This window comes from Varanus komodoensis, unplaced genomic scaffold (genome assembly GCF_004798865.1).
Source record: "Varanus komodoensis strain SLA01 unplaced genomic scaffold, ASM479886v1 scaffold35, whole genome shotgun sequence".
Classification (NCBI taxonomy): Eukaryota; Metazoa; Chordata; class Lepidosauria; order Squamata; family Varanidae; genus Varanus; species Varanus komodoensis.
Window position 1 is genome coordinate 9,839,426 of NW_025335856.1, and position 19,379 is coordinate 9,858,804.

The window sequence follows — 19,379 nt, forward strand, 5'->3', positions numbered from 1 at the left end:
TCAGTAAGATAAATTAAGCTTTATGATACCAAAGGGAATGAACTGTGTGGCAAAGCTTAGCATTTATTATTTAATTTCTATACCACCCACAGCTGAAGCTTTGTGTCCACAGCATCTCATTTCCCCTCCAAAAAAAAAAAAAAAACTAAACATAAATTTTTGATTAAAAAACATTTTTATAAACTTTCCATTTTTAAACCTACTTTCTATCTAAACCATATTACAATGCAACATGACATTTTCTTTCTTTTTTTTTTTTTAATAAAGTAGCTTTTACCATCACACATGGCAGCTGAAAAGTAGTTGCAATACAGAATGTTCCTTTTTAGTGCTCCTGCTTTCCTTTCATGCCCTTTTCCAGGACACGTCATTCTTCCTAGTACTTCTTCCCAACAACAGCCACTCGGGGTACAACCCAAAAAAAGTCCTACATACCACCAGAGCATGCTGGGAGTTGTAAGACTTTTGTTCTGTCTAAATATACACAGAATTGCACCCTTCGTGCTCTCTGCCTGCAGAGCGTGGCCAATCCTTATTGCTGGTTGCTTCTGGTGGTCCTTGCCAAAAAGTTTTGTACTTCTGCAAATTCTAGAATGCCTCCAGGACAGCTGCTACTTCTCTCTTGTGCATAGATGGTGCTATTTTGTCTCCATAAAGATTGGCGTTCCGAGGATAGGTTTGCTCACAGTATACAAGAAAATCCTAACGGAGTGTCTAATAAAGTGTATTCTAGGTACTGCACTTTTTTTGAAGAAGAAATACAGATTGTGCTCACAGATTCACAATCTGATAAGCATGATGCAAATACGAAAAATAAATTGGGGGGTCAGTTCAAGGGTCTGTTCTAAGCATGACTAAGTCTGACACAACCACCACATAGCAGCTTTTTGCTCATATTCATGCAATTCTTGACCAATTCAGAAAGCACATGCACAAGTGCACACACACACGGGGGGGGGGGGGATGGGGGAGCTACCCAGTTTTTAATCCAGCCTTGTCCACCATAGACTTGTGGTCTTCAATGGGAAAAAAAGGTGCCACTTCTTCCTCTACGTTTCTTTTATGTCAAGATTCAGATGAGGATTCAGGCAGAAGCTGTATTTCAATATGTAACAATGAACTGTGTGAGTCTGTGTGAGTCTCTTCAGAAGAAAATGCCATTGAGTTTAGTGGGGTTACTCTCAGATAAGTGTGTATAAGATTGTAATCTCGGTGACTGTTAGGGTTCACTATGTGAAGAGATGGAGAGATAAAGTTGATCTTCCTGAGTTAAATGCACATCAGGGTGTGGGTTTATCAACCTCTTTATCTAGCAACATTGCCAACAAAACAACAACATCTCCACAAAAGAGCCCACACATTCTGAAAAAGTGAGAAATGATCTTTGCTCTCATGATGTGCATTGAAACTTCTTCAAGATGTTGATGCAGTCACGATCTGACAACAGAGCTTTGCATGAAAGTATAGATCAGAAGAATTTTGCTCCATTTGACATTTTGTTCTCCGAAACATCCAACACATGATTGGATGTTTGTAGGGTGACAAAGACTGCTGAGATCTAGAGTTGGTTTTCTGGCCTACTCAGTTCAGGCATGTATGTGCATCTCACTCTGTTACGCACTTTCTCCGCTAAAAGTACACTTTTAAATGCCACTTTGTTCTGCAGAGTTCCTTAGACACCCACTCGTATTCATAGAAGACCTGTTCAAACAAACTCCAAATGCCCAAGCCCGCCAATGCTGGCATGCTCACTGGCTCAGCTTCCTCCCTAGTGAACAGGTATTGAGCATTAATGGGAAATGGTGCTGTGCTCATACACCCAGATATGCATAGGACACTTGTGCATAAATGGGATTTTGATTGGCCCAAGATGCCAGCTTGTACCTGTGCCTCTTTCTCATGAATGCTGTAGATTCATCCAGCCAATGCTCATCTCCACTGGATGAATCAGCACTGAGGAAAGAGTCAGAAGAAGTGGTTCCATCCCACTCAGGTATGTTCGGACATATGTGGAAGGAAAGTATCTTATGAACAGCCATGGGTGTTTGCAGGGGGGCAAAGCTGTAGTCTGTGCTTCCTTGTTTTATCATCATTTATCCAGATGCAGTGTGTTGAGTGTTGTTTGTTGTATATGGTTGCTTTGTTTTCTGGTTGTTTGTTTCTTGTAAGCCATCCAGAGACTTTTAGCACTGGGATGGCATCTAAAAACTTTAAATAAAATAATAATAAATAAATAAATTGTGCACATGGCACATAATTGGTGCACTTTTCTTGTGTGTGCTCTCTGTTGCTTAGTGTCTCATTCCATGACATTTAGAAGCCTACACTGAGTAATGAAAGATCCTGGGATCTGAACGACACTAATGAAGGGTGTCATATTCAAGAAGCATGATAGACTCCAACATTTTAAATATGAAAAACAGCTTTAGAAAGTAGCGGTGGAATCTGTGGGGAATGTTTCTGTTGGGAGCAAGAGGGATGGCAGGTTGGGGCCAGTGTTCCCGTGGGGTACGAGCCACATCCCAGGTGCTGATTCACATTTGAGTGACTTATTTTTTATTTATTTAGTTTCTATACTGCCCAATTAGTCAAAATGACTCTCTGAGCAGTTTATGTGATGAAGAATGTCCCAGTAAATTGGGGAGCGGGATATGGCTCAAAGTCCTGAGATACAACAGGGGGCGGAGGTGGAACTGATTAGCTCCAGGGCTGATACTTTGTCACACCAGGCAGATCCTGGGAATGGAATGAACATACAGCCAGTGGGAGGGGACAAGGAGCTTCCAGATGTGGACCAGCTCTGTCCCTCTGAGCTGAACCCTGTGGCAAGGGGCTAGCAGAGGGGAGAGGCCCAGTTGAATGAGCCACCAGGAGCTGGGCTTGCCTTTAGAGTGCCCCTCCCACAGGGTTGGGGCTCAGGCACATTCATAAGGAGAGTTCTTGGAAGTAATCGCTAAATTGGGTGCAACAAACCCCACTGTGCGTGCTCAGAGATTTGGTCTGGATGACTTGTACTAGAGACGGTAAAGAACATCTGTAAGGAAAATGGACTGTGGCTGCTGTTTGTCTGAAGGAGGCACTTTGGCTCCTGGAAGTACTTAGCAGAGGAAGGAGAGATGAGTGTGCATGATCAGGCCAAAGGGATCTAGAAGAACCTGGACTCCTTGATTCCCCCCACCGTACACACACTTTATCAGCCACTTTGAAATGAGCTAACGATACAATTTTTGCAAGGCTTGATCTTTGAACTACAGAAGCAAACTTTTGGAACTGCTTGTTTTTTCTTGCACTGTGCATTTTGTGTATGGTTGCAGTTCTAAAAAGCCCTGATAGCATCAACTGGCAGATCTACCATTTCAGATAAATCTGGTGACTGAGCAGTGATAAAACCTAAACCCTCTGTGCATAATTCTGATATCCAAAGAATATATCTCCACTCCTGGCAGAAATTCTCAGTTCTTTTCATAACTCCTTTCACCCTGTAATAGCCTGCTAGGCCAAAGGTCATTTTAGGGCTAAGGGCATGGTTTGTATTTGGAGCCGGGACTGCTCAACTTGCAGCCACAACTAGATTCTACAAGCAGTGCCTCCTTTTCTTTACTTCTACACTACATTAATGGAAACTTCTGTATGGCAGTTGTCTCAGCTGCAGGGCCAGTACTAAGAGAGAGATGGAATTATACTTGGATCCCTTGTAACAATAAAAAATAGCAAGTTTCCCTAATGTTCTCTCTCTCTCTCCTCCACACACACACACACACACACACACATTCTACAACACATTCCAATTCTTAATAAATTGTACTGCTGCTACAAACCATTTCTTAAAATGTCAATAATATTTGTGATTATACTTGACGAAGAGAAAGGTGAACAAGTGGTTCTTGGATCAAATCAAGGGAGAACTTTCCCTGGAAGCAAAAATAGCAAAACTGGGGCTGCAGTACCTCAGGCACATCATGAGAAGGCAAGACTCACCTGAGATGACAAAAATGAGAGGGAAAGTCAAAGGAAGATTAACTATAAAGGAATTTCATAGACTTTACAAGAACTGTGAAAGCTTGTCATGATCATACATCTCAGAAGGCATTCATTTATGGGGTCCCCATAAGTTGGAGCCAACATACTGGCATGCAATGACAAGAACACCACATAGTTGTCTCATATGACACTAATGCAACCATCCACAAAATGGAATAATATACTGAGTTACTTTGCAGGCTTGAGTTCTCCCCCTTTCTCAGCCGCAGCCTGCCTCACAAAATATAGGTATAATACTGATGAACTTTATCTGTAGACAACAAGGTATTTCAATGGGTATAAACTCAGATTCTTTTTAAATTTGTTACCATTTGATTTTTGGTAGACATGCTACTGCTCAACCCCAGCTACACAAAATTCCTGGATTTTTCTTTTCTGTTTAATGAGGCTGCAATTACTTCCTCAGAGAGGAAAGACTCCCAAAAGTCTTAACATACCCAGCAGGGTTGACTGCCCAGACAGTAGGTGTGTTAATCATTAGGATGACTTCATTTCTTGGGAAAGGGGATTAAAAAGGTAGCAAAGGGTTGGCTGAGAATTGCTCAGCAAAATCTCCTGGGCAGGGAATTCCACATTTCAGGAAGCACCACCTAGACAGTTTTGTCCCAACTACCTGATCATTGTTTCTCAAACTGCAGTAATATGGCAAGCAGATCTCCTCAGCAATCAAGACTGAACAGATGTTCCTAGGAGAGATGCAGGTGAGGGTAGTCCTGCGTCCTACTTTACAAAGGAGAGTCCTCTGTTCCCCTGTTTGAAAAGCTCCCCAGTAAAACTGGTTTAAAAGTTAAAAAGGGAGCGTGAGGATCTGGAAGTCACGTATTAACAGTTAGCCCTTGGGAGTAGCTGAGCTGCATACAGGTTTCCCCTGTCACCATGTTCCTTACGAGGTGAGCTGTATTGTGTTTCTACGTATTTAAGTGACTGCAATTATTTCTAAATTCACATTAGCGGATGCAAAGCTGTATCACCTTTTGTTCTCCTTCCATTGTGACACATCTCCTGTTCTTTAGTAATATGTGGGTGGCCATCTCAGAGGATGTCCTTTAGATCAGGAGCAACAACATGGCTAGCGGTAGCTGGGCACTTGGCAAGAGCCCAAGGCCAGTGGGGGCACCCAAAGTGAGGCCTTGGTTGTAAGAGTTCTTCTGTCTAAACCTAAGTAGGATTGTGCCCCACATGGCTTTAAACAAACTTAGCCCTTTCATTGTGAAGGGAAAGCTGCGACTGTATGTCAGATTCCCATCTGGCGAACAAGCCTGAAGGATTTTCCAATTGAGAACATTAAATTTGTTTGTTAAGGCGCAGAGGCAGAATTACTCTAGCGTAGTTATCATGGCTGGGAGATAAACGTTCCGTTGAGATATTCTGAGGCAGATGGTAATTTTTTCCTCATGTCATTTTGGGGAGAAATGTTGCTTGGAAATGGAAATAAGATGTATAACTTACACATGTTAGAATTTAAGGTTGTGCTATTTCGCCTACTGTTTTTCCAGGCATGGAACCAAAGTCAGTCTTCAGAGACACAAATTGCTGAAGTTTTAATGTCCCTGTGGCAGTCAGAGAAGGGTTTGAGCAACTGCAGGGCAGCCAAGGCTTGCAGACAAGAAAACGGGAGAGGGAAAGAGAGAGGGGAGAAAGAGGGAAAGGGAGAGGGATACTGACTGTTTCTCACTGCCGGCAGAAATTCCCTGTGTCAGGTGTTAAAAGATGTAAGTATTTGGCACACAAAGTGTCTGGCATTCCGCATCATTTTACCCAGAGGAATTATAGTCCAAAGCACAATTTAGGTTGCCAGTAAACCTATAAGAGCACATCAGGCCAAACAGCAGCAGCTGCCGAAAAGACCTGCCTGGGTCTTCACCAGCCTGGGAACCTGCAGATTTGTTGGACTACAGCTCCCATCATCCTCCAGCCAGCTATGCAAATACAACTAGAGAGAGTCAGGTTGGGCAAGGCTGGTCTAGGAGGTCTCTATATCCGAGGCAATGCAGTAACCACAAATTTCTAGCTACAGAGGTGTTACACCTAGGCTGGTCATGTGACCTACTTTAACTTGAACAGTCCTCTGTTTGAAGAGCCACTGAAGAATCATCTATGTGAAGCCATCCTCTCTCTGAAGCACTGTCTAGACCAGGGGTGGTTTAACAGAGAACCCTATGAACAGGTAACAGGAGTTCTGAATCTGCATATCAGTAGTTAGCACCTTGGCTGAAAAGGAGGACCACAAGCCTGATCAACGTATCTACGATGAAAAGTGCTGCATTTCTATTTAAATTATAGAGGTTTTTTTCCCCCTAAATGCCCATCTACACATAGAAATAAGGACATGGCAAAATTTGCACAAAGGTATCCCTTTGGGCCTCTTATTTGGAGATACAAATATAAAATAACACTTTCATTAATGGAGTTTCTTTCAATCAGCACCTGAAGTGCATGTCTAGAAACCCTGTGGGAGACGCTTAAGAGGACGCATTGGTCTGTGCTTTACATGTTACACATCTATTTTGGAGAAGAGCAGAAATAGTCATGGCAAGCACAATTCCCATATGTAGGATAAAGGAGTTCTTATTTTAGCCAGGCTTGGAGGTGGGTGAATCAAATTTCAGTTTGTTTGGGAACCAGACCTAGCATGTTACATCTGCAGGTGGGCAGAAGTTAGATTTCCAGATTTTTGGACTTCAGCGCCAAGAAGCGTCTGCCAGCCTGGGCAATAGTCAGGAATCCTGGGATGTGAAGTCCAAAACATCTGGAGATCTACTTTCAGTTAGCCCTGATCTAGAAAATGGGGCAAATAGACTTTGCTAAACTAAGAGGGCAAGCATTCAGAAATGATCTGGAGAAGTTAGCTAAGTTGTACTCTGCAGAAAGAAACAAAAGGCAAGAAAGGAAGAATTTGTCAGCTTGATGACCAATTTCACACATGGATCCATGTGAAATCCCTATATGGTTTTGCAGTTTTCCTTTTTCAAAGCTAACCTGTTTAGATGCACATTCAAAGTCTTAGGTACACACAGAAAATCATTGCATGCAAAGCACCCTCCATCCTTTGCATGAGTACCTGCCAGTCTGCAATACATGTTATAGCTGCTCAAGAAAGTAGAAGGGATGGTTAAAAGGCTATTAGCACTTTATATAACTGGCAAGCTTCAGAATATGGGAATCTCGTGAAAACATTGCAGGCTTACAAGACCAATGCAGGAGACCAATTTGGCTGGTGAGAAATGTGTCAATGCACAGCATGCATTGCAAATAAATTATAAGGAGAACTGGCCCTTTGGGATAAGGTAGTCAGAAGAAACTGCCTTATACTTGGTGCATCTTGCTCAGTATTGTCTACACTGGTGAGCAGCAACTCTCCAGGGGTTCAGGCAGGAATATTTCCTAGCCTGATTTAGGGATTAAACCTAGCACCTTCTGCATGCATTGGATGAGCTCTGTTACAGAAGCCCTTCCTGTGATGGGGAAAGCAGTTTAACTGCAATAAGTGGAAGCTACAGTCTGTCCCAGTTTTGCCTCAAAATGTTCATCACTTCTTTTCAGGCAGAGCTAATAAAAGAACCTTTCTTTAAAACTCAGAAGAAAAACTCTGGATAGTCTTAAGTATGCATTAATGAATGCTGGTGCTGACTTATTAGCCAAACTTATAGGAGATGCAGAAATTTGTTCCAGGCAGATGAAGGACTAAGAGGAGAAATGACCCGCTGAGGACTTCATCATATAGGGAAGCTAGATGGGCCTCCAAAAATAGCACAGTGTACTGTGTTCCAGCTTCAGATCTTTGGAATGCCACCTTCTGTCCTCCCATGGGAAACATTATATATCTTCATCCTGGCTGACTTTCCAGAAACAATGTAAGATCTTTCTTTTTCAGTTGAGCTACTGAGATACATTGTACTCTGTTATTTCTGTTACGCTGTTTGATGCTTTATAAAAGGTCTGTGCCCTTTTGGAATCTGCTGAAAACTGGTACAGAAAGTGTGTAAAACAATAATGAATGAAAATACAGCAAAACAAAAGAAAAGGAACATGCATTCTCCATGCACAGTATTATGTGTGCTCTGACGCATTCTCTCACCTGGAATGCATTTCTTCCCACTGTTCAAATTCATGCAGTTGTGGAAGTCCCTAGAGAACTATTATTAGATTTATATCCTGTCCTTCCTCACAAATAGGCCACTGCAGCTATATACATCACACAGCAGCATTAAAACCATGACTCTAAAATCACAAATATATCATGAAATACAATAAAACTATCAACAGAATCCAAGCACAAGCAGGACCATTGCCTATAGCCCCCCCCCCTCCAGTCTGCACGAAAAAATGGATCCTTAAGTGGTACCTGTCTGGCAATAGCCCAGGGGCAGGTGATTCTCTGCCAGAAGTGAGTTCCAGGGCCAGGATGCTCCTACCAGAAAGATCTTGCTATGTGTGACAGCACAAGGGTGCATGTGCTTAAGGGTACCACAAGCAAAAACCTCCTGGGACTCTGAACTCCTGGGACAATCCCTAGTGGAGACCATGGCCTTCCAAGCCCTGGGCCCTGAATATTGCAGTGAATTGCTTGATTCATTAGCTAATAATGAATTCAGGACATCTAGCAGGCTGTAGCTGAACTCTTCTCTCCTCCAAAAGAATTTTAAAAAAATAAAAATGGGTCCTGAAGCAAGGAATAAAGTCTGTGTTCTCAGGGGGCAGCTGGAATGGAAAGAGGATGAGTTTATGTATGCACGTGCGTGTGTCTGGGGGTGGACAATAGAAAGGAAGAAAGAAATGGGAAAGAGGAGAAATGGGCAATGGGGACTCCTGAGGATGCAGTTCTGAAGTGCATTATATACGGAAATGGGACACTGGAGGATCCTGGGTCTTGCTAGGCAGCGAACGGGCTCAAGAAACAGGCAACTGGGGTTGGGTGGAAGTCATGAGACAGCCAGCTCAGGAAATAGAGCCAAGTGATTGCATTGTTCATGGGATGCAGGCACAGCCTTCCCACATGGCACGGGCTTGTGTATCCCAGCTAACCTGCTGAGTAGGATACATGGGCCAAAAGAAAAGTGTTATTAGCTCTCCAGACAACTGCATTTTCATTATCTGCTCTCTTTGCAGTTGCAAAATGAGGAGCATTCAGATAGGCAACCCTTTTCCCCTTGCTAAGTTTGCAACAATTTGTGCTCTTTTTAAGCACCCTGCATCTCCAGGAGACTAAGAGAGGAGAAATCATAATAGCCAAAATTGCAATGTGAGCAGGCATTTAAAAGTTACGTTTTCTTTCACAGCTGCAGTTGTTCAGCAGGGTTTCTTCCAAATCAGTTTGTTAAATTTCTCCCTGCTTAATCATTAATAGTAACTATTATGGACGCTGATGTGTGAGAGAGGAGAGGAGAGGAGAGGCCACAATGAGAATGCTAAAATACTGGCCTAAAATGTTTCAGAGTCATTGGGAGAAATCAGAGATTTGTATATTTGGAAGGGCTGTTTAGATATGATCCTACAGCCCAGACAGACATACACAAATGTACTTTCTATACCAGTCTGTGCAGTTGCTGTTGCTCTGTTTTCTGGGGTGGGGAAGTCTGGGAAACCTCAAGGGCTAGACTGGGACCCCAGAGAGGCCCCATTTGGCCCAGAAACCTGAAGTTCAACACTCCTGCTATAGACCCATGTCACATCCAGTTTGGGTACAATGGGTAATGATTAAAAGAGACTGAAATTCCTACCAGAGCTCTTGGGATTCCACTGGCTTGAATTCAGGTACTTGGTGTAATTAATTTATCCACCATTGACATGCATTTACAGTGCAATCTCTCAGATGTCTGGCTTGAAATTTTCATCTTTACAGTCTCATAACTTGTTTGACACCAGCAGGCCAGCCTGAAAGCGAACGAGTCAGGCATTCTTCCTCACAAGCTGCCCTACTTGAGGATATATTTGTGAAACAATAACAGCCACTAATCCAGCACAGACACAGGCACTAGAAAATATTTATCTGGTTTTTGCTTGAAGGATAATAATTTTAAACTGACTTGGCTAACAAAGCCTGACATATTGTCCCCATTTCTTTCAGAGCATGAGATTCCTCTGGATGTGCCAGTTATTCCTCTTTTGTCTGCCTCTAGGCACAGCTTCTGAATTTTCTCATATCAGGAAAGACAGATGGAACACCATCACACAGGAGGCAAAGCAGCATGGAGGGGAGGGACCTATGGGCAATAACTGACCAGAAGAAAAACATGCACACACCTCAGAACTAACCCTGGAAGAATAAAAGGGGAATGTATTGCCAAACAGTTGCTAATATCATGACCCTGTGGGAGAAATCCATTGAGAGGAAGGGCTAGACCTTCTTGATACAAACAGCATTGAGGAGCAACTCATGCCAGGAGTCCTGGAGATGGTTCAGGAGGTACCTGGAAATTAGAGTGGATGTCCACAGATCCATCCCTGAGAAAGAAGAAGAGTTCCACCTCTGATAAGGAGGCTGAGTGACCACTTAGCCTCTAGGACCACTAAAATGGCAAGAGACAGGCCAAAAACATTTCTTTGAGAAGTGTCTGCTTGTATTTGAAGACTCTCCATCAATAAAGGGTTCCCAGTGAGCAGATTTCCCTCATAAGGAGAATCTCTGTCAGAAGCATCTGATACTCTGAAAGCTTCAGCTTATAAGCCTCCATAATGGAGGGTGGCTGGAACAGTGACTTTACACTGCAGTGGTCACTGCTCTTCTTACTACCTGGTCCTTCCACTGCTGGTCCTCCTGGGAATAGACTGCTGGGTTACTAGTGATGTTGCATTTTAATTCATTACCTGACACTGTACTCTTTGCTTTGAACATTGATGGTCTAGAACTTCGGTTTCTCTGTGATTCTCTCTCTCTTTTAATGCTTTACCCTTGGTAAGAACCCTGCTGCCTTGAAGCCAGACTGAGTCTCATTCTGTGTAAGAAGTCCTCCAGCTCTAACCTTCTTCCCAGCCTGGTCCATTTGATTGTCTTTTCCATGACATTCCCAAAGGAAGGGAAGCACACACGTTAAGTTACCAAAAGCAGGGTTGGGGCAAGTTGCATAATGAGGCTTAGACCTGAGAGGTTGTTATACTTGGGCTGGTTTCTGGTTTGCAAGCCAGAGATGGCACAGACCCTTTTCCTCCCACATTGATTTTCTACTGTCCTCTTTGTCAACTATCCTCTTGCACTCTATGCAATAAAAACATGGAATGCCCTGCTTCCTGGTACCGGCAGTGGAGAGGAACACTCAGAGAAAATAGGGAAGAAATGGATGGAATAGAAGCCATAGCTGTACTATTTTTCATTTCCCCTGCACTAGCTTTTCCCCAACCTTGTGTGCTCCCTCCAGATATTTTGACCAACCTCTTCCAGGATTCTTGGCTCTTGGTCATGCTGGCTGGAGTTAGTTCAAAGCATCCAGGGGTTACCAAAGTAACAGCCAAAATCCTTCCCTGGCAAAGGAACATCTTAGGACATTTTGCCCTACAGATACGCTGACAGAAAACTGTGCTTGCCATGAGCACCTTGATGAGGCTAGTTCTTATGCTTCAATGTCTCTACACTCAAAGACATGATCATACATCTTCCAGTGCTGAGATGGTGGTTATGCAATCATTGGTGACTTCAGCTTTGACATCACTTACTTGGATGTCTTTTCTTCATATGCATATATTCATGCATGTCAGTGCTTGCGCAACTTTCTTTTGAAAATGTCCAACTACAGAGAACTATGGTTCTCCCTGCCTCCAAAAAATATTTTTAAATTTCAGAACCATCTATTTCTGATGCTCAACCTGTGAGTACTACCGTACTATCATTTATCATGGATGGAGCTAAAATGACTCTATTCACACAAAAGAGAGGGCTGGAGTATGCTTTGAAGAACCCCTAGGCGTGCAGAAACAATCCTGAGAACAAGACACCCTCAGGGGAAGGCTCCAAAATAGTCCAGTGCGTACTAAATGCAGTTGTAGTCACAGAATGCTGCCTAATCATTGTGGCATGAAGAACAGATAATCAGAGCAAAGTGAGAGAGGCATGGGGGCACTTGAATTCTGAAAAGCAGTACCTCCTACTGTAGCATTTTGTTGCAGGTCCTCCTTCATGATTATGTTGATGTTTTCCAGTCAACATAGGTCAGAGGAATCAGTGAATAGCTGCCTTCATGGCAAAATTGATATTTGTATTATATCAGCTTAAGAAAATAAGTCTCCTTAAGAGGTCAGTGAGTTTGTAGGTAATGCAGAGTAAGATTACGTATTCTGACCTGCAGTGAAGGGCAGAATCCTCTCTATCTCTGAGTCACACAACTGACTCTTTCAGCAAAATTTGCATCTACAGATTCTGCACTCTGAAGATCTGGTTGGGCTACTTGTTGCCCTCCAGATATTTTGGCCTCCAATTCCCATCCACTCTAGCCAGCATGGCAAGGATCATGACTTCAAATAGTAGCACATTGGTCATTTGTCCATCCTCACCTGGATCCATTCATATGATCATATTCCCTCTTAACGTTGACCCGGACTGGCTGATTGATCCACTCCTGCTGGGGAGGTAAAGGGTTGATTTTGTGCGGTTGGCCATAATCGGGATTCCCTGAGGCTGTCATGTCTGCTTTGGGAAGGTGAGTGGCAGCTCCGTAGGTGGAATCAAACAGGGACTGGTCTTCACTCACCACTGAGAGAGCCTCCTAGACATCAAAGAGAACAAAAATTTAAAAAACAATTGTCATAACTAGACTAGAAACTGCTTATGTTCCCTCTTTGAGCTGGCAAGCAGGTGTCCAGGCGGGCTGAACTTGAAACTTAAGTTAAAGATTGAATCAGAGCCTTCTGCACCTCCACTCAACCATTAAACAAAAGTTGCAAGTTCTTTCCCTTCATCTAAGCTTGTTGGAGGAACCTGGAGCAGAAATATTACAGAGTAGTAAAAGTAAAGCCCTTTACTTACTTCACTGGATTTGGGATAGCCAACAGCAGAAATGTGCAAGAAACCCCAAACAAACACCACTCTTTAGAGGCAGCTTTATAAATCAATTCTCATTCCCTTATGGGAAGCCACTGGGTTTGGCAGATTGTGAAAGAAGGTCACCACCATATTGGAAAATTGCACGGCAGTGGCCACAATGTGCTACGTCACAGTGAGTGGATACCCACATTGGCGTCTGTCGGCATTCACATGTCGGATGCTGAAACACAGCGACAAACATTATGGAATCTTGTGTCACCTTGAAGAACAACCAATATGACTGTGGCTAAGCTTTAGGGCATACTAAATGTCTTAGTCTTCAAGGCACGAAGAGATGCATTGCTTTTGCTGCAAGAAGCTGATCTTTTCTCCAATATCAGCAGCATTTTATAAACCATCATGAGATTTTTAATGAATGATGGTATAGAAAAACCTTAAATATCGCACTCGATATTATGCTGGTTTTTGAGAGAACAAATGGAAGGATGGCAGCACCATTGGCCAGGGCAGCTTATTTTATATTGTATTTTTGTATTTTTAATCTAATGTTTATATTTTTTTTAATTTAAGACTATAATTATTTTAACTTAATGTTGTAAGCCGCCCCGAGGCTTCGGCGAATGGGGCGGCATAAAAATGTTCTAATCATCATCATCATCATCATCATCATCATCATCATCATCATCTTCCCACAGGCAGCAGCCTGGCCACTGTGTGAAAAGGATTCTTCCCTAGAGGTAGCTTTGGGCTGATCAAACGTTTCTTATTTTGTTCTTAAAATGGGTACCCTTCAAGAAATTTACCTGTTAATAAGATTATTAACAGCATTAACCTATGCATGTCAGAAGTATGGGGTTAATAGATCAATCATGCATTCAGAAGCAGTCCCTTATTGTAATCGTATGTGAATTACAATGTTCAATAAGTTGGGTTGGCCTCCAACTCCCATGATGTCTCATCAGTGCCTGTGCTGATTAGGGCTGATGGGTGTTACAGGCTGAAACATCTGGAGGGTCACACAACCTATCTACCCCTGATACAAGTGAAAGATGCACTAATTGCTGAAATACTCAGGTGTCCTCATCATTCTTCATCTTATCATGTTCATGAGACTGCCTTGGCAATCTACAGTTCACTTCCTAGAGGTGCTAAAGCAACTCCTCTCCCCCATGGAACAAACAGCAGCGAATGGGAGTTCCTTCCACACTGAAACATTGTCCATTGCATTGGCCAGACTGAACCTGAGACAGGGGCCTTGTGTTTATATCTCACATTATATTGACCTTGGTAGAGGGCCAGCTCTAGCTTTCAAGCTACATTCCTGGCATATCACAGTGGGTTCTGTCTGCGACGGAGTACAGCCCAGGTTCCACTGACTCGACACAATCCAGCCCTTGGCCTCCGAAAGGCATCCTTATGCCACAGAAGACCAGTTTTTGTGGCTATTGCTTCTGAAATGATGGCAGGGAATGGTTATGAGAAACACTTTCGTAAGTTACAGAGGTACAGAAAGAATTCATACAGAAAGCAATGTCTATCCCTGTGGCCAAAAGCCAGAACAGGTTTTTTCTGCAAGACACCACTTTGACAGTTAAAAATTTGGATCCAAAGCGTGTTTGGGACCAGTGCTGGTTCCATGTTTTGGAGGGCCTTTGAGCAAGACATCATCCATGGACCCCGTCTACCTTCTTGCCACCATCGCTACCAGTTGCTATTGCCCTTCATCCTCTTTTCCCATCATTGTTCTTGCTTCAAACAGCCTGGGAGCAAGCCAGCAGTGGCATCTGCAGTCTCACCTTCCCATCAGCATTATTTTCTGGGCAACAGCAAGAGGCAGGTGAACAAACATGGTGCAACCGTGAAGGGAAGGAGAAATTCCAAGAGCATCTCTTCACAGTGGGACCCTGCTGAGGTGTAGACCCTTGGCAGGCACCAGCCATGTCTACTCTTGTCACTAAACAAGTTGCTGACAAGTCTAGGGCTCTGTGGAAGAGCAAGGCCATGGCCAGGAGAAAACCTCCTGGATGCTTCAGCAGCCTTCCTGAATATTCAGTTTTTATTTAAGAAGGGGAAGGGGTCTTTAATCCTTTTATTTAGGGAGAAATACAGAAAATTGTGCAGGCAGAATTTTACACAACAGCTCACTAAGACATTATATGATTTAGTAATTAGAAACAAGTTAGTCTGTTGATGTTTCACCCTGTACTGAAGTGATTCCATAATTCATCAGAATAGCTCACTAGAAAATTTGGTAATTTGCAGAAATTGTTAAACCAGTTACTTCTGAGGAAGAGTCTGCAGATGTAAAATGTGCTGGACCAATTATCTGATCACCTTTGATCTGTCTATATTCTGTCTATATTCTTAATTTTGATGCACTCCTATCTTTGCTTTATCTACTGGTGAAGTGGGGGCTCAGCTGATCATGGGTTCTGAAAGGCTGGATGAGATGAAGCTGCTCTTCCTCCCCAACCAGACCCTCAAAAAGACAGGAATTTTAGTCTTAGTTTCGGTTTATAACCAACTCAAAGCAGCTTAGAATCATAGAATAGTAGCGTTAGAAGGGGCCATGAAGATGTCTGTCAAGTTTCTTTTTTAATGTCTCCAGTGTGGGAGAGCCCACCACCTCTCTAGGCAGCTGGTTCCACTGTCATATTGCTCTGACAGTGAGGAAGCATTTCCTGATGTCCAGCCTGAATCTGGGTTGTTGCAACTTAAATTGATTATTCCATGTCCTACACTTTGGCATCAGCAAGAGGAGATCTTGCCCTTCCTCTTTGTGACAGCCTTTGAGGTACTTCTAGAGGGATATCATGTCCCCCTCAGTCTTCTCTTCTCAAGGCTGAACCTGCCCAGTTCTCCCAGTCTCTCCTCACACCGTGGAACTTCCAAATCCTGCATCCTTTTTGTTACCTTCCTCTGAACCACTATCTCTCATTATTTGGAAGTCATACAATAAGTCCCATAAGTCTTAAAATAGCATTTGGCCTTTTTGCAGCTCTATTACATTGCTGGCTCATATTTAGCCTGTTGTCCACAGTAACTCCATGGTCTTTCCAGGGTACATTGCCCTACTTGTCATCAGTAGAAGAACTTTCCTCAAGGAAACCAGCAGCATAGCTGTTGTAAGTGCCTACTTCCTCTCTCTTCCTTTCCTGTGGCATGCCCATGAGATCAGCAACCTTTGCTTTCATGTCCGATGAAACACAGGTCAGCATTCCATCCAAAACCTAAGTGTGCCTAATCTTAGTGGAATCAACCTAGCTTGAAAAACTATCATTTGAAGATGGCTTATTTCTACCAACCATAGTTAAGATTAACTCCAGTTTGTCTAGGTTTGACACTATGGCAAACTAGAATTAATGTTAAAATAAGTGAAACTTTCAAATTCCTCCTTCTGGTCACACCAGAAAGTGTGTGTATAGGGAGAGGGGGAATCAGGGAACATGCAGTCCTGAGCTTTGATACTATGGCTCAGTATCAAATTTGCACCAGCCCATTGTGATTCCAGCTGGTCTGGTCCAATGTTACCATGGCATCACACATGGAAGACAGCAAATCGCTAAAACAAGTTCAGATGAAAACAATGAACCTCTGGGACTTAAGATCAAGGGCTCCTGACTTGCTTTTCTTTGATCTCTGGCTAAGCAATCATGTGCATGTCACCAGAGTTCTTATCTGTACTATCCAGAGTTGGGTGGAGTGGAGATGTCCCTAGAGAAACACCAATGACTTGAGAATGATTCAAGACTATCAGCTGAAGGGTGCGACTTGTATATCATGTTCATATAGAGCGGGATTGTTATTTTTAGATAAAATCCCAGAGTTAACAATGTTGGAGCCTCTGATAGGGCAAAATGAGTACTCTGGAGGACAAAAAGCAGAGACGTTTTGAACTGGTTTTGAATTGCTTTTTCAAGCAAGCATTTGAAAGATATCCAATATGTAGCTCATATCAAGTATACCCACTAAAATGAAGGATGTGAACCCACAAACCAACAAGGAAAAGGGACACTGCTGAAAAAACAGACCATGAGAATGTGTCAGACACAAGGTATGGTGATATTAAAATTGGCAAAATGACTCAACTAGAGGTACGCAGTTCAGACAAAGTACTGTCTGTTGATCGACAATTGTTCTGAGTCAGGGAATCTATGTAAGCAAGAATGGAAACGCTCTAGCGTACAGATGTTCCATGTGCTACCCTCAGAGACTGGATCCCTTGGTGAACCCTGCCCCATGAAGCCAACTGTACCTTGGAACAGAGGGGAGGATAATGGCAAAAACATATCTTCTGCTGCAGGGCAAATCTGAGTTCCCCAAAAGCCTATGACCCCCTTCCTTCCACCAGTAATTCCTGTGTGGCTTCCTCACCTTTGGTTCACCTTTCCCGAATGCTTATTTGCTGGCAGCGAAAACCTGAGACTAAAACTTGCTAGTATTTTTGGTTCCAACCTTTTGGTTTTGGTCCTACCTGCTCTGGGGTACAACCCCTCAGAGTTCCTCTGAAACAGAATTTATTCCTCAGACTGGAGAATATTCTGCAACCCTGCTTTGCACAATGGGAAGTAAGGGCTCTCTCAAATATTATTATCAGGTGTCCAGCTGTACAGCTTTCTAGGAATGTGACAGAGGCTAGGATTTAGGAGTCTACAAAACCTCCATCCAAGACCTTCTTTGATGGAGAGCTATTGCCCAGTTGAGGACATGAAAAACATAAGAAAAGACCAATGTCCATCTAGTCCATCTAATTTCTGCCATTTTCATACTGCTCATCTTGCTTTACTACCTATCTTCACACACAGCAAATAGGAAATGAAAATATTAAAAATAATAACAAATTTATTAACAGACTAATAATAGCAAAGATTTGGAAAGAAATTCATGATTTCCAATTGAATGGTAAAGGAAATTTGGAACATAGCTATCAATGACAAATTAACAATTAGCATTAAGGTGAAAAGGGGGTTAAAAATAAAAATAATTTTAATGACATTTGGGAGGTTGTTCATTGAATATTTATTAATAAATAGAAGGGTATTAAACCTTCATAGGATTCCATGCACTTTTGGATGGGGAAGGGGTCTTCCTGAGAGATAGAATGCACAGCAGAAAAAGAAAAAGAGAAGAGGGGTATATAGAGATATGAATAAATAATTATAATGTAACTGAAAGACCTGGTGTGGCAGCACACCTTTTGTGTTCAGTATTAAATACATTGATACATTCTTTGATAATTAATTAATTATGATTCAATTTATTTGTATTGCAAGTTTTTTTCTTTCTCTTTATTCTTTTGTTGTTATTGATGTGTATGGTATGGCATTATTAAGTTAGTTGATAAAATAATTTTAAAAACAAGCAAACAACTCCCTAGTCTTCTTATACCATCATTCATTTCCCTTCTGTTCTCTGCCACTCTGGCCCTTAACACAAGGAATCTGGTGCCTTCTGACTGTTGAAGGATCATGACTCCCATCACTGCTGATCACTGACCCATGGCCAGGCCCAGCCCATAATTTGGGCTTCCTTTTAGGCTAGTCTGTTGTTAGCACTGGGGCCCCTCAGCCTTTTTCAGCAACAGACAAAGCTTCCCCTCTTTCACCTTATCTCCATGTTGGAAAAACTTCACCCAGTGCATTCCTGTATGAACAATGTGGGCTTGGGCACCGCTTCAAAACCTGGAGAGTCCGATTCAGTACCTCCACAAATCCAAAGCACAGCAGGCTTTGCAACCAAGCATGTATGGCCGTGCACCAGGGGCTTGATAAATCTCTTAGTTTTTCTGGGACTGCAAAAGTAGTTCTGGCTTGCCAACCGACTGGCATCCAGAGGATGGGCTGATGGGTTACAATTGATCTGGTCCAGAGCATCCATACAGAACTTACAGCACTTAAGCAGCAGCAACGAACTATATTCCACTCTTGTTTCTGAAACCCATTTACTTCTATAACAAGGCCATTTTGTTATAGAAGTAAATGGGTTTGTCTCTCTTCCTGCACGGATGACCTGTGCAGGGAGAGAGACAGGGGGAGTGCGTCCCTGTTAGTTCTCCTGGACCTCTCAGCAGCTTTCGATACCATCAACCATGGTATCCTTCTGGATAGGCTGGTGGGATTGGGAATTGGAGGCACTGTGTGGCGGTGGTTCCTCTCCTGTCTCAATGGCCGATTCCAGAAGGTGGTGCTGGGGGACTATGGCTCTGCGCCATGGCAGTTATGCCATGGAGTTCCGCAGGGTTCCATCTTGTCCCCCTTGCTATTTAACATCTACATGAAACCACTGGGAGAGGTCATCAGGAGGTGTGGGCTGCAGAATCATCAGTACGCTGATGATACCCAGCTCTACCTCTCATTTTCCACCG

The 19,379-nt window shown here is 42.9% G+C and overlaps 1 protein-coding gene across 6 annotated transcripts in view; it reads right to left on the reverse strand.

The window, feature by feature from the left end:
- Nucleotides 1–19,379, reverse strand: part of FLI1 (Fli-1 proto-oncogene, ETS transcription factor) — a 115,540-nt gene that overhangs the window by 35,549 nt on the left and 60,612 nt on the right. For all 6 annotated transcript variants that reach the window (XM_044439678.1, XM_044439676.1, XM_044439675.1 and 3 more), the window contains one exon: nucleotides 12,526–12,737. In XM_044439678.1, coding sequence (XP_044295613.1) covers nucleotides 12,526–12,737 — 212 coding nt within the window. The remainder of the gene's footprint in view (nucleotides 1–12,525; nucleotides 12,738–19,379) is intronic.